We start from the raw sequence: 27,164 nt of genomic DNA, 5'->3' as shown, positions 1-27,164 counted from the left end.
GAGGCCTTACATCAGGCTATTTTACCCCCATTCTACTAATAAGAGGCTCACCTGCAGTAGAAGAAACAGGATAAGGCTTTGCTTGTACACACTGGCAGGCAGGCAGGGCTTCAGGGACCAGGGAGATAAAGGCTGCAGTCATATAAGCTGTTTGATCTGGTTGTTAAATAGTGGGTTTAACATGGCAGAGGTGAAGGAATAGTGAAGGGAAGCAGCAGTTTATTGCATCTTAAAAGGAATGCTTTACATGGGACAACTGCCCTAACTATATACAGCTAATCCACTCCCAGCCCCCATGCAATTGGTGAGTTCAAATGATCTCCAGGCTCCAGATTGGCTGACAGCTCTCAGGAGCCAATCTGCAGGCAGGTTCCAGCATCTTGCCTGCCTTTGTTTTGGGGCTTCAAGCTACAACTAGGTGGCCTGCCCGGTCAAGCCCAGACATGCATCTCCACGCTCCCTCTAGGTGTCCTGCCAGATAAGTACAGGCATGCCTCCAGCAGCAGTTAAGCCAGAGTGGAATATTGCCCATGTCCAGACATAACACCCCTCCCCCCCAAGCCCGGTCCTTGGTCAGCAAATGTAGTCCTCTAGGTAGCAGGGCCACAACATTCTTGCTGGGAGCAGCAGGGCTCTGGTGCTAGGGTAGTCGCGGTGGTGCAGGCCATATGACGGCTGGTGTGCATAAGAACATAAGAACATAAGAACATAAGAGACGCCAATGTTGGATCAGGCCAAAGGCCCATCCAGTCCAACACTCTGTGTCACACAGTGGCCAGAAATACCAGTGCCATCAGGAGGTCCAGCAGTGTGCTGATGCTGGGCAGCTCAGGTGGTTCTGGGAGGATCACAGGCCCAGGCTGTCACAGGTCTGGGGAGACCACTGCTTCTGGCTGAAGAAGGTCTGGGCGGTGATCACCCAAGGTTGGGAGTGATGCAGCTGTTGTTGTCTGTGAGGTGGTGGTGCAGTTAGTCTACATGGTGGTGGAGATTCCAGCCATCTGGGGTGGTTACCTCATAGGAGACGGGGCCAGTGACTTGAGTGACTGTTGCAGGGATCCACGTGGGGCCATCTGCATAGTTCCTGATGTAGATGGGATCATCAGGGCTGAATCCACGAGCCATGCCTTGCATTTCTGGGGTCAACGACCAGTTGGAGGTCCTGTCTGGGTGCAGCCAGTCAAGACGGGTTGTCAGGCACCAGCCCATGAGAAGTTCCATGTGGCTGCGGCCGGTGACAGTACATGGGGTGACTCGCTGGCTGAAGAGGAACACTGCCAATCAATGATCCCAGTCTCTGTGGATGAGTCGGGTGAGGGCTTCTTTTGTGGTTCTCATCATTCACTGAGCCTGGCCATTGGTGGCCGGGTGGAAGGGTGCTGATGTGATGTGGCCAATCAGTATCTGTTGATGAACTCCTTGAATTCTGCTGAAGTGAATTGTGCCCCGTTGTCAGTGACCATCGTGTCAGGCAGACTGTGGGTGGCAAAGATCTTCCGGAGAGTCTTGACAACCGATTGTGCTGTCATGGTGGTGACTGGAACAACTTCCAGCCATTTTGTGTATGAATTGATCAGGATGAAGACGTTCTGGCCCTGGAAGGGTCCCACAAAGTTGATATGTACCTGGGACCAAGGTGTGCAGGTGGACTCCCACTGCTGGACTGGCACCATGGGGGCTTCGGGCCGGGACTCTTGGCAGGTGTGGCATTGGTGGACCCATTCTTTGATGGCTGCATTGATGCCCAGCCATCAGACATAGCTCCTGGCGAGAGCCTTCATTTGCATGATGCCGGGGTGGGCTTCATGGAGGGCCTTCAGGACTCAGTTTCATAGCTTTGTGGGCACCACTACTTGACTTCCCCAGAGGAGGCAGCCCTTGTGGGCCAAGAGCTCCTGCTGGTGGGAGGTATATGCCGTGAATTCTGCGTCCCTGTGGCCAGTGGACCACCCCCTCCATACCCAGTTGAGGACCTGGGAGATGATGGAGTCTTTAGCCGAATGTGCAGCAATGTCTGAAGTGTGTAGTGGAGGTTCTGGAAGGGATTCCAGGAGCATGATGCAGTGCACTGGAGCCAGGTCTGTGTCAGAAACGGGAAGCGGAAGATGGCTGAGTGCATCGGCATGGCTCATCACCTTGCCTGGCCAGTAATGCAGGGTGTATTGATAGGCCAACAGGAAGATGGACCAACACAGGATGCAAGGTGACAGGATCTGAGGTGTTTGGCAGTCTGGAGCAAAGAGGCCCAGCAAGGGCTTGTGGTCTGTGGTGGTGGTGAACTGACGGTTGTAGAGGTAGTTGTGAAACTTCTTGATGCCAGCCACAACTGTCAGGGCCTCCTTGTTGATCTGCACATAGTTCCTTTCTACTGAAGACAATGTGTGTGAATAATAGGCGATGAGTGCCTCTTGGCCGTCTGGAAGCTTGTGACTGAGAATGGCACCTATGCCATATGGGGAGGCGTCGCAGGCGAGGACCACTGGGAGGGACTCGTTGAACTGAGTGAGAATGGAGTTGGACGTGAGCAGGGTTTTCACGGCTTGGAACGTGACATTCTGGTGGTGGCCCCAGACCCAGGGAGACTTCTTGTCCAGTAGTGGTAAAAGTTCAGGAGTCCAAGAAATGCCTAGAGCTTCTGCCTTGATGTTGGAGGTGGGGCATTCACGATGGCCTTGACCTTATCGGGAGTGGGGTGTATGCCATCTGCCTCAATGAGGTACCTAAGGAACTCGACCTTTGGGATGCCCAGGAGACACTTTTCCCGCTTGACATGCAGGCCAGCAGACTGGAAGTGGCAGAGCCCCTCGCGGAGGCAGCTGATGAACTCAGCTTCAGAGGAGCCTGCTATTAGTAGATTATCAAAGAATGGAATGACTCCCAAGATACCCTTGAGGAGAGTGTCCATAAGGCCCTGGAAGTTCCTAGAGGGGGGCGATGGTGCTCTGGGTGTGCCCCAAGAAATCTTGCTGCAGCAGCTGCGAGCGATGTGGCCACATTTACCACAGATCCGGCAGGTTGCATCCTGGAACCAGCAGGACCGGCATTCTTGGGGTTCCCCATAGCTAGCGTAGGAGCCGGAGCTGGCAGCTTGTTGAGCTGGCTGGTCGGCTGGCGGAGCATGGTGGCTGGAGCGCTTCTGGGTGTTGCGATGGACTTGTAGCACTTCCTCCTCCTCTGAGCCATTGGAGGCATCTTCATGGTGGACCACCTTGGCCCTGGGGTCTGTAGTTGGGCTATGGGAGGCACAGATTTCTCGGGTGGCACCCTCAGCCTTTTCGAAAGCTTTGATGGTGGCTTGGAATGTCAGCTCTTCCTTGGCGAAGAGCTTCTGCTGCATTCTCTCATCTCAAAGGCCGCAGACAAACCAGTCCAGGAGCATTTCCGCTATGTCTCGGAACTCACAGTGGCGGGCAAGATGGCAGAGTGCTGTCACATATGTGGACATGGACTCCCTGGCCACCTGATCCCATTTGTAAAAGGCGTGGCAGCGAGTGAAGCGGGACAACAGTGGTGAAAAATAGTTCTTTAGAAGAGCTATAATGTCCTTGTATGAAGTGTCCTGGAGTTCGGACGGTGCCGTGAGACTCTGGGTGATCTCCAAGGTTGCAGGGCCGCAGACGCTGAACAGGGTGGCCCACTTTAGGCTGACATCAGTGATTTTGTTGGCCTCAAGGAAGAACTTGAGGCATTCGGCATAGGTGTCCCATAGTTCTGGGGACGCAGGGTTGAATTCCTTGAGGTGGCCTTGAGTGGCCATGTTTCTTTGTCCACGAAGCGGCTTGGAGGAGCTCACAGCAACATTCTTCATCCGGGGTGATGGTTCCCCAGAGATGATTCAGCTTCTTTGGCCTCTAGCCATGCTAGAAGGATCCCACCTTTGTTGCCAGTGTTAAATAGTGGGTTTAACACGGCAGAGGCTCCCTCTAGGTGTCCTGCCAGAGAAGTCCAGGCATGCCTCCAGCAGCAGTTAAGCCAGAGTGGAAGATTGCTCATGTCCAGACATAACACATAACACTGATGTTGTTACCCAGGGGATTTAAATCGCATGGTTAAACAGCACTGTCATTATCCCATTCCTCAGTCACCCCCCCTCCTCACCCCACTCTGATTGTGAGTTTTCCAACACCAGGGAAAGTCCAGTCTTTATGGATATAAGTGGTTTCACTCCGCATTTCTGGATGCCTGAACTCCCCTGTTTCGAAGTCAAGCTGTTTGGGAAGTCTGAACCTTCCCTTCCATTTTTGCCTTCTTTTTTTGGGAAGCAGTTAGTGATGCATGCATCATCGGATCTTTGCGCCAGGGTTGTGAAACTCTGCTTGTGTGTTTGCGCACTGCAATATTGTGTTGTGATTGGGAGCCCAGCTTGGGGGGGGGGCTGTTTTAGAGCAACAAATTCAAGAAAAATGACCCTTTCTACCATTTCTTGGGGTGGGACAGCACTGAAAATAGTCCCTATTTAGGCTCCTATATTGGTGGCCATTATTCTGCCCCTGGAAGTTTACTCCAAGCCACCTCATAATATTGCTCTGGCTGGAAAGCTTGATGGGGAGAGAAAAAGGGACCCTATGAAATGAGTGGGAAAGGGAGTAAGGTCAGGCAGGAAAGGGAGTGATTTCTGACAGAGAAATACAGTTGTATAGGAACCAATGATCACAGGACTTGGCGGAGGGATTGCGGAGCTGTCAAAAAAGGAGATGGAGCTTTGGATACACACTTAGGTACATGCATGAAAAACAAACAAACAAAAGGATGCTGCAGGAACTCATGAGCATAATAGACCACACCCAACAGCAGAAACTCATTAGCATATTAGGCCACACCCATGACAATACAGCTCATTAGCATATTAGGCCACACACCCCATGATACCAGAAGTGTGGTCATCCAGCCACACCTACCTTTTGCTTCTTATTCTGTTTACCTTGTTTGTTGTCAAAACCCAGGGCTTTTTTGTAGCAGGAACTCCTTTGCATGTTAGGCCACACACCCCTAATGTAGCCAATCCTAATGAGTTCCTGCTGTTGGGTGTGACCTATTATGCTAATGAGTTCCTGCTGGGTGTGGCCAACTTGGGAGCCAGCTGGACCTCCGTTCCTGTGGGTTCCTGCCCCAAAATAGCCCTGCTGTGCAGCAATAATCTGAATGGTTAACCATGGGGTGAACGTGCAGAGCAGCGGGTTAAGGGTGGATGTTTAGACAAAATTCTCCAGCACAAAAAAATAAAGATCTAATTAGGGGTGTGGCCAAACCATGCTAAGCCTATTGTTTGGCTGAAGCCTAAGAGGTAGAGGTTTGCCTTACTAGCAATGGGCATCCCAACTGCCCTGCAAATGGGAAGAGGGAAGATGGAAGGAGAGGCTTAAGACTCTCTCTGGCAATAGTAAAGAACGAATTAGTAAACACAATTAGAAAATGTGACTGAAGAATCAGATTATCTCTCTGATGCAAAAGAGAACTGCTGGTCCATCTATCAGATGTCTTTATTATATCTAAAAAGATGACAGCCATGGGGGATCTAATGACCAGGAGTTTGCCCATTCATAGGAAAAGGAGTGTATCTCCCTTTGTGTCTATTTTTAAACAAAAATAAGCATGCAGGTAGGGGAAGACAAATGCTGATCCCACCCCTTTAATCTTACAGTGGTGTGCTATTTGAAGCATATTTTCTCCCAGGGACTCTTAGGAGAAGTGAAGTAGGGTAGGGGAAAATACTGAACGAAACAGACCACAGTGAAGTAAGATATGGGAAGTGGTAGGGTTTAGCTCTTCATATGTGCAATCTATATTTTTATATCTAAAAACCCAAACGAAAAAATAGATTCTCCTCTCCTTGTACATTTGATGATCTTGGAAAATGAAGGAACATACCAGTCACATGCCACTTTTTGTCTCCCTGTCTGTGCTTTGCAGGCAAAATTTTTAATTGCCTATAGAATGGAGAAGCTTTCTCCTATCTGTCTGAAATTTGGGAAGAATTCCCTGGGAGTGAGAAGCAATCCCTTACAATTTCATCACAATTAGGTGTGTATGTGGGGGAGATGAAGTTACACTTGAAAATATATTTCCCATCAAACCTAACAAAATTATAGACATTTTACCAGTCATGTACAAAGTATCTTCTGCCCAGGTATTAAGGATTTCTAGTGTTGATGCAAATGTGCCCAGATAAGGAGTATAGGAATTTCTCAGATATCAATTATATTCCTCTACTATCCACACATCTTTATTGAAGGATCTGAAATAAGATGTCTGAGGCTGCGATCACATGTGCCTTTAGATCCAACATAGGTGCGAAAGACTGACGGATCTAAAGAGTGTGATCAGACAGGAACATCTGGGAAGCGTCCTGCAGTCGTCGGCAACCCATGCTGCTCCACTATGGAAGCGGAGTTAAAAGATACCAGGGAAAGTCCGGTACTAAATGGGTTCCGATGGACTTTCCCCTGTCTGATTGCGCAAGCATGCTCTCATGCCATCGGGATGGTCTGATCAGGCCATCCCAGCTCGGTGTTGTTTTCCCTCCTTCTTTGCACTAAGCGCATCATTGCATACTCCATAGCGGGCCTTCAGTGCGGAGGTGCGATTCCTCATTTATGCGCATGGGAAACAAATGCCGGCCCCCCAAAAACAACTACTCACCCGCAGCTGCGTCTGATCACACAGTGACGGGTTGCACCCGCAGCTACAAATGGATCTGTGATCTCACAACTGTGTGTCAAATTCCTTTGGAGGAGATAGCCTCGCTTCCCCCCCCACTCCAACTGGCGCATGTGACTGCAACCTGAGTTTTGATGGGCCTTTCAATCACATTAATGCAACCAGATAGGGGGATTTTTACATAAGTTATGATGATGAGTTTTTGTCATTTTCTGAGCTGACTTGCTACCTTCTGTAGAATGGCAATACTTCGAGTTGCTACATTTGTTGGTATCTCAGTAAGAGCCTAGGAAGCTGCGGTGGCTCAAGTGGTTAAGACGCTGAACTGCAGGCTGTGGAAGGTTGGTAGTTCAGCAGTTTGAGACCCGAGTTGCCACATGACGGAGTGAACTCCCGTCTCTAGTTCCAGCTCCTGCCAACCTAGCAGTTCGAAAGCAAGAAATTGCAAGTAGATAAATTGCAAGTAGATAAATAGGTACCACTTCGGTGGGAAGGTAACAGCGTTCCGTGCGCCTTGGTGTTTAGTCATGCCGGCCACATGACCACGGAAATGTCTTCGGACAACGCTGGCTCTTCGGCTTTGAAACAGAGATGAGCACCGCAACCCTAGAGTCGGATTCGACTAGCTTTCGAGCAAGGGAACCTTTACCTTTTACCTTTAAGTAAGGGCCTGCTGCAATAAGTGTCTCAGAGTCCCCTTTGCTCCTGGAAACGCTAATTAAATCAAGGCAGAAAACAAAATCTACATTATTTGTTTATAAATATTTGATGTCAATGGATAAATATGCAGAGTCTCCAGATGAATGGAATAAGGAGCTAGATTGCCCTGTTTTGCCAAAGCAATGGGATATGGCCTTAAGATTTATACCTGCTCTTACCATGAATCTTGTTGCAACTTATTCAGCAAAAAATCTGTGCCCTTCCTCCTTATTTTTTTAAAACAAGTCTTTAGCCCTGTGATTACAGAGATTGATTTATTAGGCTTATATCCCCTCTCCCCATGCAAGCAGGCTCAGGGCAGTTCACAACATTTCAGTCAGCAACATAATAACAATAAAACATTAAGATTTTAAAACAATCAAATTAAACAAATTTAATATGCCTTTCCCTTTATATCTCTGCAGAAGAAGGAGCTAGAGACTTATTTTTTTAAAAAAATGAAAGCTAGTAATTAAGAATTTGGTACACATCTTTATTTACTTAATTTATGTTATATTTATAATTCAGTTCTTACACTAAAAGGGTGTTGGCTTCTCTCACGGACTGTAATACTTTTATACTAAAAGCAAATATTTGAGTGTGCAAGACAATTTCAGTCAAAACGATGTGTTCTCTCGCTATTGGAAACATTGATATGTGTAGGGGAAAATCCATGTTGTGAACGATGAAGTGTGCGAATTTCTGCTTTGAATTTAAAAAAAGAGTATTTGGGTATAATTCCTACTGCACTAAAGTGGAATCATGGATTTCAAACAGTTTCCCTGTTTGTTGATTTTTCTAAAGGTTAAGCTACAGTACATTTTGCAAGCTGATATGTGGGTTAAATAGTAAGGACACTGATTTGTTATCCTGTCCCGGGGTACAGCACTGCTGTTTTTGTAAATGTCATCACTTTCCCAGTACTATCTGGTTATATTTGAGTCATGAGGTGCTGACAAAAACCCACAGCACTTAATTTGAAACTTGAGGCATTTTGCTCATTCCAAAGTTATTAGCAATAGCCAACCTGGCATTTGGCTGATAAATAACTTGCACGTATGCACAGAACTTTGTTCATATGTAGTTTTTCCTGATTGTTTTTAATTCAGTAATCAAATTTTAAAGTGCAGCTGGACAAATAATCCTTTTTGGAATCCATGCTTTAAACAGGATCAGTACATCTTCCTTCAGTAAGTTTCACTGGATGTTTGGACTACATGAGCAATATGTAACTATTTTAATATCAAATGAAGAAATATTGCAAATATTTGTTGTAGATACTTGTTAACCAGGTATGCCTAAACATTCTGTCTCTTTGTTTTCAGCCACGCAGCAGGATATGAAAGTGACAGCCATGCAGGTCCTATGCTATACAGCTGTGGGGCTCAATATAGAATACATACTCATGGAGTCTTTAGAGGAATACAAGTGAGTGCTAGAAACACACGTCTAATCTAGATTGATTGCCTCGCTGATGTTCTTAAGTTCCACTGTGCCAATAACACACCCCAAGAAGATTCTTTTTGCCAGAAAGAGCAATATAAACTCAGACTTTGTCACATGATAACAGCAAAATAATTCATTTCTCTTTCAGCAGAACATATTTGGGACTATATCGCTAACCATCTACAAGATTTCTTTACATGGGAAACTGTGTGATATAGAGTGTTGGGCTGGATGGGCCTTTGGCCTGATCCAACATTGGTGTTTCTTATGTTCTTATGTTCTAATGTACCTAGAATTCAGTACACCTATTCCCAGATAATATGAACCCTACTTTTCAGGTCTCATGAGGTATTAACTGATGATCTGAACATCTTTTTTTTTTTGCTTCTTTTGTTTGCTTGTTTGATGAAAGGGCTATAGTACATTAATGTTTGTAATGCAAGTGAAAAAAAGTCTTTTCAATATTCAATATTGTGACTGTATATTTATTTGAGGTTTATGATATCATGATAGTAGTTGTCTTTGTCTGAGCTACTCCTCTTCCAGGTCTTGGACTGCTGATATATATTGCATATAAAAATATATATTCTTTATGTCATTATAGGATATGCGGAGAGTGCCAGGAGTAACTCCTACAATTGTTAGATCTGCAAGTGAAACAAATGAGAAAAGGCCTTTCATGTGTACATACCCTGGCTGTAACAAGCGATACTTTAAATTGTCTCACCTGCATATGCACAGCAGAAAACACACTGGTAAGTGTCATCACTGATTGCAAATTTCTTCCTGCCCAGTAGCTTAATTCTCTCTACTACTGTCCTTTCCTTTGTACTGGTAATGGAACCTATCCCTTTTCCATTTTCATGGCATTCTTTGAGGGTTTTTTGTGTGTGTGCCAGGGAGGATAATACAACCCTTGTCCCTATTTTAATAAGGGGAATGGGAGGGATGTGGTGCTTTGCAAGGAGGGCAGAGTGGCAAGTGGTTGCCAGGCACAGTGTCAGAACTGAAGCATCTTCATAGGGCTGTAATCCTCTTTGTGTTCTAGAAGAACGAAGTATCTGAGGTTTTGGAGGAAATGTTTTCCAATGAATTATATAAAAGTATATTTGATTGGGAAATAGTTCATAAAATAAACATAACTTTGGTAGCAATCCTGGTTACAAAAAGAAAAAAAATGGCCCATAAATTCCCTTGTCTCAGCACCTAGATATTTATAGGAAACTGACTCATTACATTTCCTGCAGTTTATTCTTTCAGATAATGTTACTAAAAACTGGACCACAAAACATGTGGAGCTCTGTTACACAAAACTGGAATTTCTAATCAGCATTACCAATGTTTCAACACATTTTTCCTGACATCTCATATCTCCAGTAACTGCTTATCAAGTTGCAGAAGAGTAGCTGTCTTACTCTGCTGTAGCAAAATAAAACAGAAGCCCAGTGGCACCTTAAAGACTAACAACATTCATTTCAATATGACTGAAGATGCTGGAGAATTCTTTTAGGGAAAATTACAGAAATGGGAGAGTGGCAACTCAAGGAGGAGTTGTATACTCCTCACAAAAAACAGCTGAGCCCCAAGGTGCAGACAGCCATTTAAACCCCTGCTTTCTGCTCTTCAGAAACTGCCATGAACTGGCTTAAAATTTGTGGTAGGTCTTCAGTTCGTGAACCATGTGCCCGCCAATTTTCACTCATAAGCCAGTTCATGCCCATCCTTAGTGTTGTGTATGCTGGCCGCCACCAGGGGCCAGCGGCGACCCAGGGCTCGACCCTGGGTGGACAATGGAAACCAGCCTTTTGGTCTCTCCAATAGGAGCCAGGGAAACGGGGAGGGAAATTCGAACCTCCCAATGGGATCCAGGGGTGCCCCCTGGATATGTATATAGTTGGCCTGCGGGCCGTTGTTCTTTGTCTTAGTTGTGTAAGAGCCAAGCGTGCACCATGTTATGTGAGCACCCACTACACAATACTTAGTCACTTCTTCAGATGTGTGAAGAGGAAATCGTTTTGGGATTTCTTATATTACAGAAGGGATGAGGGAAGGGGTGTTGAGACCAAGAGAATTTGGTATGAATCCCATCATAAATCTTTCAAATGTGAGATTTATGATGTGATTTACACTAAGCCTCTCTCTGTCTCAACTCCATGACTGAGAAGGCCCTTTCCTAGGTTGCCACCTGCCTAATCTCAGAAGCCAAGGGCTCCCGAAGCAGGGTATCTAAAGACGATTGTTGAAGCTAGGCATGATCATAAGGGGGCAGGTGGTCCTTCAGGTATGTTGGTCCCAAACCATATAGGGTTTTGAAGCTCAAGAGCAGCACCTTGAATTGTCCTCAGAAAGACTGGAAGCTAGCATAGTTGGGCCAAGACTGGAGTGATATTAGGGTTGCCATCACCCCCATTCTGAGGGCCCCTATGCACCCCATCCCCAAAGAGCCCCACTATGCCTGACATGCCCAGTGTCATGATGTAACCTGGAGGTGTCATCGCTGTGCTGGGCACATCATGCGGGGGACTTAGCTTAAGTTAAAATGCTGAGGGTGCTGTACAGTTGTGAACCATTATACATGTTACTTTTGACCATATTCTCATGAGGATGATTCATTTGTTTAAAAATTGTAATACGCATAAGGATTTTAGCCCATGGTTATTTCTATGATTTGTGGGATAGGTTCTGGTGGTTCAGTGATTGTAGTGGAAATCTGCAAACTCTTTTTTACTGCTTGCTTAAGAAGATCAGACTCATATGTAAAATAACACACAAGAATGTTGCTGCAGTGATGCCACAGAAAACTGCTTCACTATGGTAAGAAACTCTGTCCTAGCTATGACATCTAGAGTTAATTGCCATGTGACATTGCCATCACGTTGAGGGTGTTTGTGCCTTGGCATGGTCTTCTACAATCAGAATCACACATTTAGTAGATCGTTTTAGGCATTAGATATGGGCATTACTTGCCACAGAGAAGCCTCCTACTAGCAGCATCTTTGTGGTTAATCTAATGTGCTTTCTGGCTCTGTGCTGAAAATCACCACCTTGAAGTTTCAAACAGCCTCTGCTTGCACCCTTTCCATAACATGAAATATTACCAAATGTGCTATTAACATCCCAAATAATCTCTTTTGGAAACCTTTATTTCTCTCTACAGTGGTATTTGCTGTTTTTGTTATCATTGTGGTGGATTATTCCTAAATTAATAAAAGGTGATAAGAAATATTCAAAGCATCTCTCAGGTATGAGTAGATAAACTGATGGGTTCCACACCAAACCTTCTTTACACAGATGCTAGTAAAAAATCAACGATAACCTGAATTTTGATACTGCTCTGAAAAAAAGTTGTACATTGTTTCTTTTGGCTGTGTGATTTGCCATGTTCTCATAAGCAGTTGTTCACACAATAAGTGTTGAGATGGACCGATGCTGATAGTAGTAGCTCAGGCACAGTTAGCAAACATTAATTCTAAAAAAGAATCACAGGTTTGAGAAAACCTGAAATGGTTATGGCCCATGTTATGTATTGGGATTGAATCATCCCCGTTTCACCCCAGAGACTGGCTGAGCTTGGAGCACAAGAACAATAGTTGACCAGGACTCTGGAATAAACCAATCAAGTAGTAATGTTATGTAAATCGCCTATCAGTGGGAGTGGGGTGTGTTTGGGTGTGGCAATTGCATGCTATTTAACAGAGCTGAGGCTCTGTTGCCTTGTCTTGTAGTTTTGCTGAAATCACTGAATAAACCTGAGCTGATCACTGCCATGCGTCTAGAACCCAGTATTTAATAGCCCAACTCACAGGTTCCATTTCTATTGCAAAACTAATGATTCAGATGGGGAGGGGCTGTGCCTCAGTGGCAGAACATCTGCTTGGCATGCAGAAGGTTCCTGCTTTAATCCCTGGCATCCCTCGTTCAAAGGATCAGGTAGATGTGAAAGATCTTTGCCTGAAACCTTGGGGAACCACTGCCAGTTTTAGTAGACAGTACTGACTTTGATGGATCAATGGTCTCATTCAGTATAAGATGAGTTCATGTGTCTGTGTGCTGTCTTCTACAACCAGAAATCTATTTTGTTGCAGAGTAATCAGAAAAAGAATTCTCTTTCTCCAAACCTGAAGTACTTCAGGCCAATGCATGCATTACCTGAAATAAGATAGCCAGAAATATGGAACTGGTTTAGAAGTAAAGTATGAAGCATTAGACATGAAGCACTAGCTATGGAGTGCTATGTTCAGGTTGTTGTTGTTCAGTCGCACAGTCGAGTCCGACATGGACAAATCTAGCAGTTCAAAAGGAGGTCAAGAGAGCATACTAGGAAGCAATAACTAGTATGTAGCTTGGTACAGGGAAAGGGCTACTGAGTTTTATACTGTGTAGAGAAGCAGAATTTGGGTTATTGTTGAGTGCTTTTTAGAGCCGTGGAAGACTCTAGGGCTATTACCCCAATAATTTTTTTTTAATGCAATGTTGTTCTCCGGACAGAACATCTAATGTATGATACAACTGGCTTCTAAACAGGGACAAGGGAAGGAGGGAGTCTCCTTTGACTACCAGGAGGCTACACTGAGGATCATGGAACCTGCATGGACAAAAGTAATATGTGATGTAGGCTTGGGTGAGGAATTGGGCAAGACTGAAAAAAAAAGGTAGCTGAATCCACCTCCTAGTTGGAACAGCTTTTTTTTCCTGTAAAAAATTTAATAGCTGGTTTACTGGGCATTTCCCATTCTTTCACATGAATAAGCCAGTTGTATCATACAAAGCTGCTTTGTACTGAATTGGGCCTGTCAAGGTTAGTATCATCTATTCAGGCTGGCAGCAGTCCTCCAGTTTCTCAGGTTGCGGTTTTTCACATCACCTACTGTCCAGAATTAAGATTGCTGGGGAAAATATCAACAACCTCAGATATGCAGACGATACCACTGTAATGGCAGAAAGTGGAGAGGACCTAAAGAGCCTCTTTAGGATAAAAGAGGAGGTCACAAAGGTTGGCTTGAAACTCAACATCAAAAAAACTAAGATCATGGCATCTGGCCCCATCACTCTTTGGCAAATAGAAGGAGAAGTCGTGGAAGCAGTGACAGACTTCACGTTCCTGGCATCCAAGATCACTGCAGATGGTAACTGCAGCCATGAAATTAAAAGACGCCTGCCAACAAAAGTCCATATAGTCAAAGCAATGGTATTCCCAGTAGTACTGTATGGCTGCAAGAGTTGGACTATAAGGAAGGTCGAGCGCCGAAGAATAGATTCTTTTGAATCATGGTGCTGGAGAAGACTCTTGAGAGTCCCTTGGACTGCACGGAGATCAAATCAGTCAATCCTAAAAGAAATCAACCCTGTCTGTTCCCTGGAAAGCCAGATACTGAAGCTGAAGCTAAAATACTTTGGCCACCAAATGAGAAGGGAGCACTCACTGGAGAAGACAACGAACATGAAATTAAGCAAACACTGGAGCACGACAGAAGACAGGAGGGCCTGGCGTGATGTTGCAAAGAGTCGGGCTCAACTGTGCGACTGAACAACAACTGTCTGGCCCCCCTTCAGTACTGTGGATCTTTCCAAAAGTGCTCACTAATTGCTTTTTGCTGTTTTATGATAACCCTACAAGTGACATTTCAGTGATATCCTTTCCACCTCTTCTTGGAGTAGACTAGAGTATTCTTGCTGCTGTTCATTACAAAGATCAGACTATCATACATATAGTGCTGTGCTCTTATATATAGAAGCAGTCTGCTATACGGACAGGAAGGGGACTAAAGCCTTTATGAAGAGGTGCTATTGTTACATCTACAGTGATGGACTGGAAAGTTAAAACAGCCCTGGGAATAAAAACATCAGAATAGTCTGGTGTAGTGGTTAAGTGCATGGACTCTAGTCTGGGAGAACCGGGTTTGATTCCCCACTCCTCCACTTGCAGCTGCTGGAGGACCTTGGGCAAGCCATAGTTCTGGCACAGCTGTTCTTGAAAAAGAGCAGTTTCTGTCAGAGCTCTCTCAGCCCCACCTACCTCACAGGGTGCCTGTTGTGGGGAGTGGAAGGGAATGTAAGCTGCTCTGAGACTCTGAGTGAAGGGTGGGGTACAAATCCAATCTCCTCCTCCTCCTCCTCTCCTCTTTGTCTTCACTTGTAGGGCAGAGCTTTGTTATTTAATCTGCATTTTAATTTTTAACTGTACCCTTAAATATCTTAGTTGTGATAGCAAACATAATATGTGACGAAGTCTTGAAATATTAAATCATCTTGAATTCAGAATTTTTCTGGAATTTATGATATGAATCAAAATCAGAATCTGGTTTGATTCCCTCCTTCCCCACACAGTGGCTTAATGTTCTGATCAGAAATGCAGAGGTCTATGAATGTGTTAAAATTCGGGAATGGGTTGCTGCCAAATCCAGTTTGGATACACTCCCATGTAGATGAGTGAAAGCAATGAGTGGTTGCAGTAACTTGGCTTTCGAAAGATATAAAAGTTACAGGGAGTTCATCAGTCTAATACTAACAAAGGATCTCTTTTGTAATGTGGAAGCAGTGTAAAGCCTACCACAGTGTCATGTTCAAATGCATATGCCCTAGAACTATATGACAGTTTGGAGAGTATAATCTGTCAGTGCATTGTGTTCTGTCAATACTCTCCTTCTTAGATTTGCCAAGGTTTAAGTAATTCTCAGAATCAGTTTCCAAGGCACAACAGTTCCTAGGGGAGATTTTGTGGTCTTATATGAAAGGGCTTATTTGAAATGGATGTGGCATTTTAGCAAATAAGCTAAATTGAATAGATCCGGAAGTAACCCATTTTGGGGTTTAAAAGGCAATAAACTTATCTGAGTGACTGTATCAGGAAGTCTTTCAGATTCTCTTACAGATACCCAATAAAACAGGAGTCTAGTGGCACCTTAGTGACTAACAGAATTAATTCCAGGGCTGTGATCAGATGAGTTGTTTGATCTGAAGTCGTCGCTGTTAGCCTACAGATTTAAATTGCACATTCAACAACATTGTATTTCCCCAGTGTCAGTATCCCATCCCCCAGTTGTTGCCCCTCCAGTCCTCACCCCACTCTTATTGTGAGTTTTTCGATGCCTAGGAAAGTTCAATCTTTATGGATGTAGCTGGTTCACCCTGCATTTCCAGACATCTGAACTCTCTATTGCAATCTCAAGCCATTTGGGAAGTCTGAACCTTCCCTTCTATTTTCAGCCTTTTTTTTTTTTTAGCCAGTAGCGATGTGCACATCATCAAATCTTCATGCTAGGGTTGTGAAACACCACTTGTGCATTTATTTTTTACAGACATTTTACAGACGTCTGTCATACACGAGCTTCTCAAAACTGTGTTTTTCTCAAAACATTTCCAAAAAAAGGTGACTGTGTGTTTCAGCTTTCCCCCCCCCCCCAAGAGCAGGGCTGGCACCACCATAAGGCAGGGTTAGGCTGTTGCCAAGGGACACCACTGAAGGAGAGTGCTGTGCTGGTCTGCTGCCCCGCCCCTGCTCCAGCGCCCTTCCCTCACCAAAAGCCCTTTGCCGCTGCACTCTCGCGGCCTGTCCTGAGCCCTTCCCCAGTGTGCTTGGAGCCACCCAGCTCTGAAACTTCCCCTCTGTGGTCTTCTACCAGCTCAGATGCTCCTGCCAATGGTGGGAGGGTGGTGAGCACTCCGGAGGCAGCTGCTGAATTCCCCGGCTTGTGCTAAGCAGGAGCAGTGCAGGAAAGTGAAGTGGAGTTGAGACTGGCACGGGACTCCGCAGCACTGCCTGTCTCTCCCAACGAGCCTTCTTGGCATCAGATGAGCCGGGAAGGGTTTTTTTAAAATCTCTTTGGGCAAGGTTTCGCTTCCCCCCAGCAGAAGGGATCTTCCGCTGCCCCCCTTGGTGGGCACGGGCATGGTGTTCGGGTTCAGCTCCTTTTGCCCCCCCCAGTCAGGGAGCACAGGGGATTGATAGGGGAGAGAATCATATGCAAATTTCTTCTGCCACCTGCCCAATGGGCAACTAAATGGTGCACTTTTGATTCCCAGCTAATTCTGCCCGGAAATCGAAAGCGCGCCATTGAGTTGCAACATAGAATGGGCGGCAAAAGAAGTGTGTATGTGAATTCCAATGAAAGTAACACGGCAGAGAGGTAGGAAACGGGTTTTGAGAGGTTTAAGAGAGGTTTATGAATTGGTGCCGTTGTAAAGGTACATGTTCACAACAACCTTAAAAGTCTGGCATTGTGTGTGTTTACTTTTGAGTAAATTCCACTGCACTAAAACAGAGTTAAAGTCCCGTGGCACCTTTAAGACCAACAAAGTTTCATTCAAGGTATGAGCTTTAGTGTGCACACACACTTCCTCAGATACATAGAAATGAAAGGTAACAGTATGGAAGATAATCTTGAATTACACTTTGTTGGTCTTAAAGGTGCTGCTGGACACCAGTTTTGTTCTGTTGCTTCAGACCAACATGGCTGCACTAAGCCCATGCGTATAGTTCAGGCTGTAAGCTTTAACTCACTTTCTAGACAGCAAGTCCTGTTTAAGGAAGGCACTTATTAGATCAGAATGGTTCAACTTCTTCTTTTAGCTTATGCTTAGCTTTCAGAAAAGGAGCTGGCAGTAATTTGCTAGAGAGGCCGATAAAGTGTTGAGTATGAAAAAGTCTGTGGATCCTCCAAAATAGTGGATTACTCTCCCCTTTTAACTTTTCCTGACAAAAATGCTGTCTGGGCAGTTGCCAGGTCCTAATGTAAGGAGGCCAGTGTTCTAAATCTGGTAAAATTGGTCAAATGAGAAGAAGGGGGGGGAGTAGGAATAAATGGACAGTTCTTGCAATGGAAGGAAGATACCAGCAGAGTCCAACCGGACCTTTGTTACTGGGACCAGTGCTATTTAAATGTGTTCATAGATTATCTGGAACTGATAGTGTAGTAGCTGAATTTGCAGATGATGCCAAATTATTCAGGATGGTAAAAAAAAAGCCAAACAAACAAAGCTGGTTGTGAAGAGTTCCAAGAGGGTCTCTCTTAATTTGGTGAGTGGGCGACAATATGGCCAAGGAAGTTCAATGCAGGTAAGTGTTACAGGTATGCCCACAGGGACAGAAATCCCCAACTTTAAACATATGTTGCTGGGGTCTGAACCTGCTGAAGCACCTCCGTCTCATCCCAGGGTCTGAGCTGCAGAACACAAAATGGGGTGGGTGGGTTGAATCCTGGCTCCGATGGTGGTTGTGTGCTCTGTTCACTGCCAATTGGATGCTTTTGTTAAAGAGAAATTTACAAAGGAGGGGAAAAATACTGCCCATGAGATGTGAATTGCCACTGTACTTATCTTGGGCATGTTTAAGCTTTGCATAAACATTTCACAGACTTTCCACCTCACACTTCATGACTTTCTGGCCTCACTATTTATTTCCTTTTATGCATCAGTTTTATTCAGGATAGCATTCAGTTAGTTTTAGTTCTGCCTATTGGCAGTTTTAAACTGTGATCTTAACTAGTGGTGTTGCATTTTACTGTGTCTTTAATTGTAAGCCGTCTTGAGTTCCCGCAGGGTAGAAAGGTGGCTAATACATGTTTTAAATGCATAAATCTCACGAAGAGCACCTCTTTCCCATGGAAGTGAGGGCTGCTCTAAATCTGTTTAATTTTTAAAGTGCCACAAGATCCCTTGTATTTTTTTGTGCAAAAGGGATAAGCATGGAATTTATGCCTAGGACAGCTCTGCCTCTGTAAATAGAACACTGGGCTCTGGGTTAATGTTCCTTCGGCATATATACCTTGAATAGGGTTGCCAGCTCCGTGTTGGGAAATTCCTGGAGATTTTGGAAGTGGAGCCTGAAGAGAGTAGTGTTTGGGGAGAGGAAGGACTTCAGTGGGCCCTGAGCCCTGCCTGCAGGGAAAGGCGGCCTAGCCAGGGCTCTTTTTGTAGAAAAAGCCCAGCAGGAACTCATTAGCATAACAGGCCACACCCAACAGCAAAACACATTAGAATATTAGGCCACACCCCTGACAGCACAGCTCATTAGCACATTAGGCCGCACCCCCATGTTACCAGAAGTGTGGTCATCCAGCCACACCCACCTTTCCCTTCTTATTCTGTTTACCTTGTTTGTTGTCAAAACCCAGGGCTTTTTTTGTAGCAGGAACTCCTTTGCATGTTAGGCCACACCCCCTAATGTAGCCAATCCTAATGAGTTTCTGCTGTTGGGTGTGGCCTTTTTGGACTTACGCTTTTGTAAATTCACGGATTGGAGTACAGGTTTAGAAGGTCCTGTTCAGAACTGCACTGTGAGTCAGGATGTCAATTCTTTATTAAAACTGCAACTTATTGGCCTATAATAGTGGATGACAAAAAGTCCAGGAGACTGTAAAAACCCAGTTATAGAGCAGTACCAATGTTCCCTCTAAGCTGTGGAGTCTTGTGAGCAAGATTTCTACTTTGTGAGCTACTGGCATTAAAGTTGTGAGTGAGTGATTCAGCTACTGCATGAATTAGTTTGTTCTGGAGCCATCCTCCCTGAGCTAAGACAAAAATGTGTGAGCCGGAGGCTAAAAAACTGTGAGCTGGCTCACACTAACTCAGCTTAGAGGGAACACTGAGCAGTACCTGGAGGAACCATGCAATACCATTAAGTGTTTGTATTTATGTTCTGAATCTCTCTCCATGACTGCCATGTTCAGCCTACTTTAAAATGCGTTTTAAAAATAAAAACCTAACAGCCACAGTGGCAGCAAAATTTGTGGCAGGGTGGGAACTTTCCTGAGTCACTGCTTGCTGTGAGCAGCAACTGGAGAAAGCACCTTCCCTGCCACAAAATTTTGTTAGTCTTTAAGGTGCTACTGGACTCTTGCTCTTTTCTTCTGTTGAGACAGACTAACTTGGGTACCCATCTTGACTAAAGTAATTCCTTGTGCTTGGTTGGTCAGCCCTAACTTCTGTGCTGTGCTGCTTTTTGAAATTAGCAATTTCTAATTTTGTGTTTTTCATTCTCTTCCTAAAATGCATTTATGTTTGAAAATTGGTGGGTGCATGGGGGGGGGAGGGGAGGCACCAGAAGGTAGCCTCACCTAGTGTGCAAAAAAACCTGGCACCGGCCCTACCCAAGGGACACTTTCAGCTTTCCTCTGAGGCTAGAATGGGGGGGGGGATGGCAGGCTGAGAATCCTCCTTTGTGTTTTTCATGCTGGTTTCTCTGCCTACAGCTTTGTAGCACACAGGGTGAGGAAGGGGTTAATTGGAAATACGAGTTTTTCAGAGATGGGGAAGGAGGCAGTCATAGAAGGATCGTCTTTTTCATGCCCATGACTCTTGGACCAAGCTTTTAAATAAAAATGCCAGACTTCTCTCTTTTATTCTCTCCCCCCAGCTTTGAAATGCTTCCCCCATGCTGCACTGCATATCCCAGCAGCCTCCTCCAGCAATCCCATTGGCCATGAGCTGCCACCATCTTGCCAGGAGTTTGAAGGCATGCCCTTCTGCTGTCACTTTGGAATCCTCATTTAATTTCTGGAGGAGAACTACAGTTGTATGGGAACCCCTGAGATCACAGTACTTGGCAGAGGGATTGCTGAGCTGTCAAAAAGGAATGGTGCTTCAAATATGTGCTTATGCGCATGTGTGAAAAACAAATTAAATAAAGTTGCTGCCTGCCCACCTGCTCCATGGATAACGTGCAGCAATAATTGGAATGGTCAACCATGGGGTGAGCACGTGGTGCAGCAGGTTAAGTGTAGATGTTTGGACAAAACTCTTCAGCACAAAGAAATATGGATAAAATTAGAAGCACAGCCAAACCTTGCTAAGCCTGTCATCTGACCTCAGCCCAGCATCAGCTTCTGTGAGTCAGATCTCACTTCATCAAATGTATGCAGAATATGCTGGAATAAATTCTGTTAGTCCTAAAGTGCCACTGGTCTTGTTTTATTTTGCTGCTACAGACTAACACCCCTCAGGAGATACTCAATGTTGTTGTTGTTCAGTCGCACAGTCGAGTCCGACTCTTCGCGACTCAACATTCATAGTTGGTCTCACTGCCTCTGTTGTATACCTGGAAAAACTGTTTGTATTGGTCCTATCACTTGCCACTGGGAAAGACAAGATCTCAAAGCTATTGGTTTATGACATGTTAAATATAACAATGTGCCAGAATATATCTAAAAGGATCCTAAAGAATCACAACAAAGTCAGAACTAGTTCTGACATTTATCAGAACTGGGGAAATACAGAAATTCATGTGTCTATGGAGAACCCATAGTTCAGTGGCAAGAGCATGTTTTGTATACACAAGATGCAAGGTTCAAGCCCTCACATCTCCTGTTAAAAATGATGGTTGGGAAAAACTTTTACCTGAATCTTGGTAAAGCCAGTGCTAATCAGTGTACATAGTCCTGGGTTTGGTAAATCTTTGCTCTGACTGCACATTAGTCAGTTCCATATTTTCATGCATATTACTGTTCTTTTGAGGACAATCTGAATTGGTCCTTAGACTATAAACATTTTACTAACATTCATTTTCTGAGTACTTTAAATGACTAATTTTTAATGAAGGTCTTTTGAAATACTGGAGAATATTACACCTTACTTGGAACTTTGATATGACATTTCTGTCCCAGATGTCTCAGTTAGTGGGAAAAGGAAGAAGTTATCTAACTAGAACAAAGATAAAGAGGCACAGCAAACCCAGGGTTTTGTGTAAAAAATACAGGTGGCCACTACAAAAGATGAGTGTAAGTTGACCTTCAGTCTCATGTAAATAACTGTTTCAGTGGATTTCATAAGGCGCAATACATTTTAGGTTTCAAAGGTTAGCCTCAGAGGAGGAAAATATCCAGATATATTACAAATGCAAACATTTTAGAATGCATTCAGAGCACTACAAGTAAGGTATATGAATGTGATTATTAACAAAAATAATGATATTCCTCTATATATTATCTACACAATAGTGGAATAAAGTCTGAGTCCAGTGGCACCTTTAAGACCAACAAAGTTTAATTCTGGGCATAAGCTTTTGGGTGCATGCACTCTTCTTCAGATATATTGAAACAATTTTCTCAAGCCTTACATATAGGTAGAGAGGAGGAGTTAGTTGCCATGAAGGGACAGTGAATGTCAAGATGCATAAGTAACTGGGCAATAAGTATAGCTGAGACTGGACTAAAGTAGTTAGTACGACCTTGTAAATGACAGAAAATTAGCAGACAAATGCAAGAGTTAACGAACAGATGTGAGAACTATGTTTGAATCCAGTGGCACCCTTAAGACCAACAAAGTTCAATTCTGTGTATAAGTGAGAACTGAGAGACTTAGCATGTGTATATGCATACTTCTTCAGATACCCAGAATTGAACTTTGTTGGTCTTAAGGGTGCCACTGGACTCAAACTTTATTCTGTCACTTCAGACCAACACGGCAACCCAACTGAATCTATCTACACAATAGCCTAGCTTGTCAAAACTGTCCTGCATAAACTCAAGTTTTCAAATGCTTCATATTTACTACCCCAACAACTGGGTCAAATATAATTGTTTCAACCCATTGTTGAAAGCAAATATATTTTCTGTGTGTTCCATGTAAGGAAGATCACATGCACTATGATGTATCAACTGTAGAATGAGGTTTATTCTGCCATGAACACATAAACTGAGTAGCTACTACACATGACCGCTACACTATCTGAGTACTGTTGATAAAATGATCATATGGGATTGTCTGCAGATTTCCTTGGCACTGGAAAAATGTAAAAATCAGGTCTTCCTAACTCATAATTACATTGACTTTTCCAAGTTGTGCCTCTCCCCCTAGCATTAAACATACATTGGTAATACATAGAATAATTGTTTCAGCATTTTAGTATGATATTGAACAGAGTCTTCTTTAATAACTTTCACATTTATTTAACCCTTTCAAATGAAACATTCTCTCTAAGGTGAGAAACCATACCAGTGTGACTTTAAGGATTGTGAAAGAAGGTTCTCTCGTTCAGATCAACTCAAACGACACCAAAGACGACACACAGGTTTGTTGCATGTATTGCCTTTTGGAATCTGTAGCAGTCTGAAATCTTAATTTCTTGGAATGTGGAGGATGGAATCGTACTTATTTTCTGAAGTACTTAAGAATCATGTACTGCATTAATACATCATTGAATATTGTGTTCTTGTTGCACTATAGCAATAATTTGCAACTGAATTTTCCTGTGTGGATAAGACAATCCTGTTGCAAATTATTGCCACAGCAGAAAGAGGGAGCAATATCCAACAATGTGTGGATATATGCCATGGGCTTGGATCCAGTCTAGTGTTTGACTATATTCAAAGTTAAACTACGAAAGAGTGCTGAACATATGAGGTGATTATTTTTACATTCAGTAATAATCAGAACAATACTATCAGCACAGGTCAAACAATTACCCTTCTTTGAGGAAGGGGGAAGCAATGATATTTGGGCTTTTGGTAAGTAACACTAATATGCCAGCCAAAGTCTGAAATTGGGCTCCAAATCCTTATATTCTATAAACAATGCTCCTTACTATTGACAATATGTCTAATATTTTAGAAATGAACAACCAAACAGTATTGCTTAGGTAATAAAAAAGAGGAAAACAGTTCAGAAATGAAAACACATTATTAGTTGGGAGGACAATGCCACACATTTGCATATTTTTAAATGCTGAAGTTATTAAAGATGTCATACTTAGAGTGACCATGTTTTTATGAATCATACATGATAATTGTAGCATTTCAGAAAATCAGTTTTTTTGCATAAAATTTCTAGCCTACTCCTCTTTTGGGGTGGCAAGATTCCATGCTCTCCCTCAGCCATTCGCCCATCAGCCACCATTCAAGAGTACTCGCATGCCATTGGCTGGGTGCTGGGTCTGCTCCTCTTCACTGCCCACCCCCCTTCAGCCACTGTGCCCTGACAGAATTACTGGCAAACAGCTTTCTCTCTTGAGGAAGATGCTTTTCCTGTGTGGGACTAACTGTTCCCTCAGTGTCCAAGAAACTGAACTGTTAAAACAGCAACTACCATCACAGGGTGTCCTTCACTTGAAACTTTTTGAGTTTAGAACCCAGCAATGCCAGGAATTAGGACAGTATGGGATTCAAAGCACTATCAGAAAAAGTGAGAAAAGTAGAAAGGGTTATAAAAGGTTACATAGTTGCGGAGTCTGATTAATGCCCTTTGGGATATGTAGGTGAATAGTTGAAAACAGATTAAGTATCTATTAAACAATAGCAAACTATCCAGAATTTGGAAACTCAGAAATAACTAATATTCCTCATCCCTCCCAGAAGGCATTGAAATACAGGAATAGACTTCTTTTATCTATTTAGGTGTGAAACCCTTCCAGTGTAAAACTTGTCAGAGAAAGTTTTCCAGATCTGATCACCTGAAGACTCACACCAGGACTCATACAGGTAAAACAAGTGCGTATACTTTTTTTCCAATTTATATTTTTTGGATTTACTTTACCTAAACTGATTTTGTTGTGATTAACCAATTCTTACAGCATGTTCAGGAGGACATTAGCACATTTACCTTTTACTTGATCTTTAAAAATGTCATTAATATTTTTCGTGATGCAAATGTATTACTTGGACTAAGAGGGACTGAGTTCTCACCACCATCACCTAGTGAGGGTATAAAGTTCCAACAAAAGGCATTCAAGATTATCAAAATATTTAGAGTCCCTCTAGATGATAAAAATATTTTCCTTCAGTGATATATTCATACTAGCCCTACGTCAGCCCCGTAGGGTAATATCCAGTCCAACATGCTAGATGGTGGTGATAAGACAGTGATATTGTCTGGGTTTTTTCCTCTCTTTCTTTTCCTTTAAAAAAAACACAGACTGTTTTGCTGTTCTTGTTACTGTGCCCCTGGAGGTTGGGTGTCCTGTCTCTTTCCAAGGTTGTGATTTCATCATAGTATGGAGCTAACTGCTGAAAGTGGTTAGACTTTTGCAAATGGTAATGATTATGGAAAATATAACTGTTTGTCCTCATGTGAAAGGGGGACTTGCAGTGTAACCCTACAAGTAAATGGCTCTGGTAGGGTCCTGTGCTGCAGTCCCAATAGAAATGGGAGTGATGGAGCAGGCTCCTGCTGTGGGTCTAATACTGAACACCAGTTTTATGGTGGGAGACCTGTCAGGAGCCATAAGTAAATCACCCTGAGCTCTTTTGAGGCAGAATATGCAAATGGTAATAATAACTATGATGATGGAAAATATAACTGTTTGTCCTCATGTGAAAGGGGGACTTGCAGTGTAATCATATGCAGAGTTACTCAAGGATAAGCCCATGAACTAGTTTAGTTTTAGTTTGGAAGTTGCCCATCCCTAAATTAACCTGTTTTAATGTGAGGAGGATTCTTCTGCTAAAGCTATGGATGAGAGGGTGAGGGGGAAATGGCCCTGGTAGGGTCCTGTGCTGCAGTCCCAATAGAAAGGGGAACCTCTGCTGAGGGTCTAATACTGAACACCAGTTTGATGGTGGGAGGCCTGTCGGGAGCCACAAGTAAATCACCCTTAGCTCTTTTGAGGCAGAATATGGGAGAAGCATGATACATACTGTCCAGGGTTGGTGCCACCACCGCCACACTTGCCCCAGGGACTGCAACCCCAACAAGGGTGCACTGCAAGCCTTGAAGCTGGGGAAGTTGTCTGCCAGGTTGTAGCAGGATGTGTCCTTGATAAAGACTACTTAGGAGTGAGCCAGCTTGAAGGAGCCCAGCTGGCTTTCAGTGGCATGCTCAGCAACCCAACCCAGCTGAGTTTGTACCAGACAGGACTCCAGCACTGGTGAATGAAAGAGTACTCAGACTTTAGCTACATGCTCTAGCTGGTTTGACTTATGTGAGCTCAGAATTGTAGGAGTTAGACTATGAGCTTTCTCACATCAAAAAGGTTCACTCTACTGTAAGCCCAGCACAGACCTGTCTGAATCTGAGCCCGCTTTGGCTCTCAGTGCTGTTGCTAGTACGGTTGCCAACTCTTGGTTGGGAAATACCTGGAGATTTTGGGGGTGGAGCCTGAGGAAGGTAGTGTTTGGAGAGGTAAGGGGCTTCAATGAGATATAATGCCATAGAGTCCACCTTCCAAAGTGGCCATTTTCTCCAGGTGATCTCTGTTACCTGGAGATCAGTTGTAATCCTAGGAAAGCTCCAGCCACCACCTAGATACTGGGAACCCTGGTTTCTAGGCAGTCCCAGTGCTCCACTTTCCAAAGGGGGGGGGGAAATCACCCTTAACAGTGGGAGGCAGTTAAGCAGGGAGGACTCACTAAGAAAAGTCAGCTCTGGATGTGAAAAGATGACCAGTGAGTTTGTGACTGTAATTTCCTCTTCCTCCTGATTATATTTGGGAGGTGAACAAAAGTACAAATCCAATAATCCCTAGGAGGAAATCACGTCCCTAAATATGCCCCCTCTCTTCTCAATGACGAGTTTATTTCCTTGGCAGGAGAAAGAACTGAGAGGGAAGGAGGGGCTTGCGTCCCTTATTTATTTTTTTGCCAAACTTCGTTTTTAAAAAACCCTTGGAAAATACCCCCCCCTCCAAAATTGTTTAGGAAAGCCTGAGGAAAATTCATTGAGTCCAAGCCAACTGGACCTCAATAGCACCACATAATTAATAAGATCACTAAGGGAGAGAGGGACCTATAATATGATGTTTCAGTTTACTCAGTTTACTCCTATCCTAGTTTAATAACTGTGTGTTTTGTTGACAGGTGAAAAGCCTTTCAGTTGCCGATGGCCCAGCTGTCAAAAAAAATTTGCCCGATCTGATGAATTGGTCCGTCATCATAATATGCACAACAGGAACATGACTAAACTTCAGCTTACCCTTTAGATGTTTCATACTGTATGTACAAACCAGATGGGACACTACGAACAACTGCAAACATTTCAACCATTGTCTTTCAACTTTTTAGGAAATCTTATGGTGTCTTCATAATGCAGTTGAGACAAGTTAACTACATTGTGGGATTCTGTTCAGTCTGGGCCTTTGCATGGACTTTGTGAATCTTCCCATTCAAAAACTTCAAATGATTTCAATTTAAATATTATTGTATAAGTACAAGTTGACTATATTATACTTTAAATATTACAATAATCTTTGTATTTTTTTCTTTTGTTCAGAAGGTTTTGTACTTTTTTGTTTTACTTGAAACGTGCAAATGCAAGCTAGTGGCAGTGCTAATTCTTATTCATCCATCCATCCATTGTGATGGGTATGGGTAAATGACTATTGATGTATACTATATGCTTACTGCATACACCCAGATCCCCAAATTCTTCTGCAGTCCTATAAGGATAATAAGACAATTTTGGTAACCTTTGTACTCACCAAGAGGGTCACTTTATGC

At 43.7% G+C, this 27,164-nt stretch overlaps 1 protein-coding gene across 1 annotated transcript in view; it reads left to right on the top strand.

The window, feature by feature from the left end:
- The window catches only part of WT1 (Wilms tumor 1), a 65,402-nt gene extending 38,755 nt beyond the window's left edge, over nucleotides 1–26,647 (top strand). Inside the window, exons 7-11 of the mRNA XM_015409637.1 lie at nucleotides 8,682–8,784; nucleotides 9,407–9,557; nucleotides 22,718–22,807; nucleotides 24,129–24,221; nucleotides 26,526–26,647. Coding sequence (XP_015265123.1) covers nucleotides 8,682–8,784; nucleotides 9,407–9,557; nucleotides 22,718–22,807; nucleotides 24,129–24,221; nucleotides 26,526–26,647 — 559 coding nt within the window. The remainder of the gene's footprint in view (nucleotides 1–8,681; nucleotides 8,785–9,406; nucleotides 9,558–22,717; nucleotides 22,808–24,128; nucleotides 24,222–26,525) is intronic.
- The last annotated feature ends 517 nt before the right edge of the window (nucleotides 26,648–27,164 follow it).

The sequence above is a fragment of the Gekko japonicus genome, unplaced genomic scaffold (genome assembly GCF_001447785.1).
Source record: "Gekko japonicus isolate JY-2015 unplaced genomic scaffold, Gekko_japonicus_V1.1 scaffold113, whole genome shotgun sequence".
Lineage (NCBI taxonomy): Eukaryota > Metazoa > Chordata > Lepidosauria > Squamata > Gekkonidae > Gekko > Gekko japonicus.
The sequence above is the reverse complement of the archived record's forward strand: the minus strand, read 5'-3'. Positions and strand labels throughout refer to the sequence as shown.